At 37.1% G+C, this 1,459-nt stretch overlaps 1 protein-coding gene across 18 annotated transcripts in view; it reads left to right on the top strand.

The window, feature by feature from the left end:
- LOC106871531 (guanine nucleotide exchange factor DBS) overlaps window positions 1-1,459 on the top strand; it is a 180,952-nt gene that overhangs the window by 136,626 nt on the left and 42,867 nt on the right. For 14 of the 18 annotated variants that reach the window (XR_008265927.1, XM_052974323.1, XM_014918046.2 and 11 more), the window contains one exon: window positions 192-358. Coding sequence is in view for 17 of the 18 variants with exons in the window: in XM_052974323.1 (XP_052830283.1) it covers window positions 192-358 (167 nt within the window). In the remaining variant the exon portion in view is untranslated. The remainder of the gene's footprint in view (window positions 1-191; window positions 359-1,459) is intronic. The other 4 variants (XM_052974317.1, XM_052974322.1, XM_052974330.1 and 1 more) reach the window with 1 other exon arrangement.

The following is a 1,459-nucleotide window of genomic DNA, read 5'->3' as shown; positions in this document are numbered from 1 at the left end:
ATATATATATATATACATGTGTATGTATATATTATATATTTGTATATGTATGTACACATACATATGTATGTACCCATACATACGTATGTATGTATGATCATGAAGAATTAACCAGTTGGCCATGGGGCCAGTCATTAGCAATTGGTTGTCCATCCTATTCACGTTGCCCGTTTTGTTCTCTCTTTCCTCAGCAGCATCGCCGTAATCATACACAGGTTCAACGTTCTCGAAGTGTAATGGATGTCCAGGCAGAAAACCAATATTCGAGTCGTCGCTCCAGAAGTCCTCACAACCCACCTCACCATTCGTCGTCCTTCGACTTAGCAGACAGTGACTACTCTGGGCATGAAAAGTCAAGGTAGGTAACTCTGATTGTCTTATTGAGACAGCACAGGGGTGGAGGTGTGGGTGGTGGGAGCAGGGGGCATTGTGTGAATGGGTGGATGGATGGATAGATGTGACGGATGGACTTTTTGTGTTCTTTTACTTGTTTCAGTCATTTGACTGCGACCATGCATTTTTTTTTTTTTATTTCATGGATTTGACATACTTTACATGGCTGACACACTCAGACATTTGATATAGCTTATTTCTCCTTTTTCGAGATCAGCGACAGTCTATCGCCAGGAAAAAGCATACAGTATTTTGCGAGTGGAATGAGTTTTCATCACTAGCCGATGATTATCACACACTGGAGATGAGTAACTACTCAGAAACCCGGGTCTGTGTGGATCACGTAAGGCTAGAGATGGGAGTGATGACCTCCCCTCACAAATACTAATCGGACACATATGGTGTGTCATTAACCAGCTGGAGGAGATGTCTTCCTGGAGCTAAAAACAGCAGTAACATCGTCCTCTATGGAACCACCACATTTAGTTGGCAAATATATTTTATATATATATATATATTGTTTAATATTAAATTGTCTTTATATAACAATATAAAAACAAGCATATTCCCACATGCGCACACACACACACACACACACACACACACACACATATTATCTAAAGTGTATAGTATTATATATACATTATGGCCAATCTTATCAATCAGTTTCGCACCAGGGATTTAATGGATTGTTAAGTAGCAATCCAATTATGTAACCCTGCACTTATCAGCAGGAGCAGATATGGAATGAAATAGGCTACCTCTGATGAGGGCAGGGTTACATTACTGGATTGTTACCTAACACTCCATTAAAATCGGCCATACTGGATATATAATACTGTACACTTTGGATAATCTACCCACTCTATAGACAGATATATGAGTGCATTTTTTTTCCTGACTTATAGACTCTTAGATGACTTATACACACACACACACATTATTTAATGTTAAATTGTCTTTATATATAGCTAGGCATAAAAACAAATATGTATATAAATAATATAATTATATGTTATATAAACAATTCACATCAAACTATATATATATATATATATATATATAT

This window comes from Octopus bimaculoides, chromosome 18 (assembly GCF_001194135.2).
Source record: "Octopus bimaculoides isolate UCB-OBI-ISO-001 chromosome 18, ASM119413v2, whole genome shotgun sequence".
Taxonomy (NCBI): domain Eukaryota; kingdom Metazoa; phylum Mollusca; class Cephalopoda; order Octopoda; family Octopodidae; genus Octopus; species Octopus bimaculoides.
The sequence above is the reverse complement of the archived record's forward strand: the minus strand, read 5'-3'. Positions and strand labels throughout refer to the sequence as shown.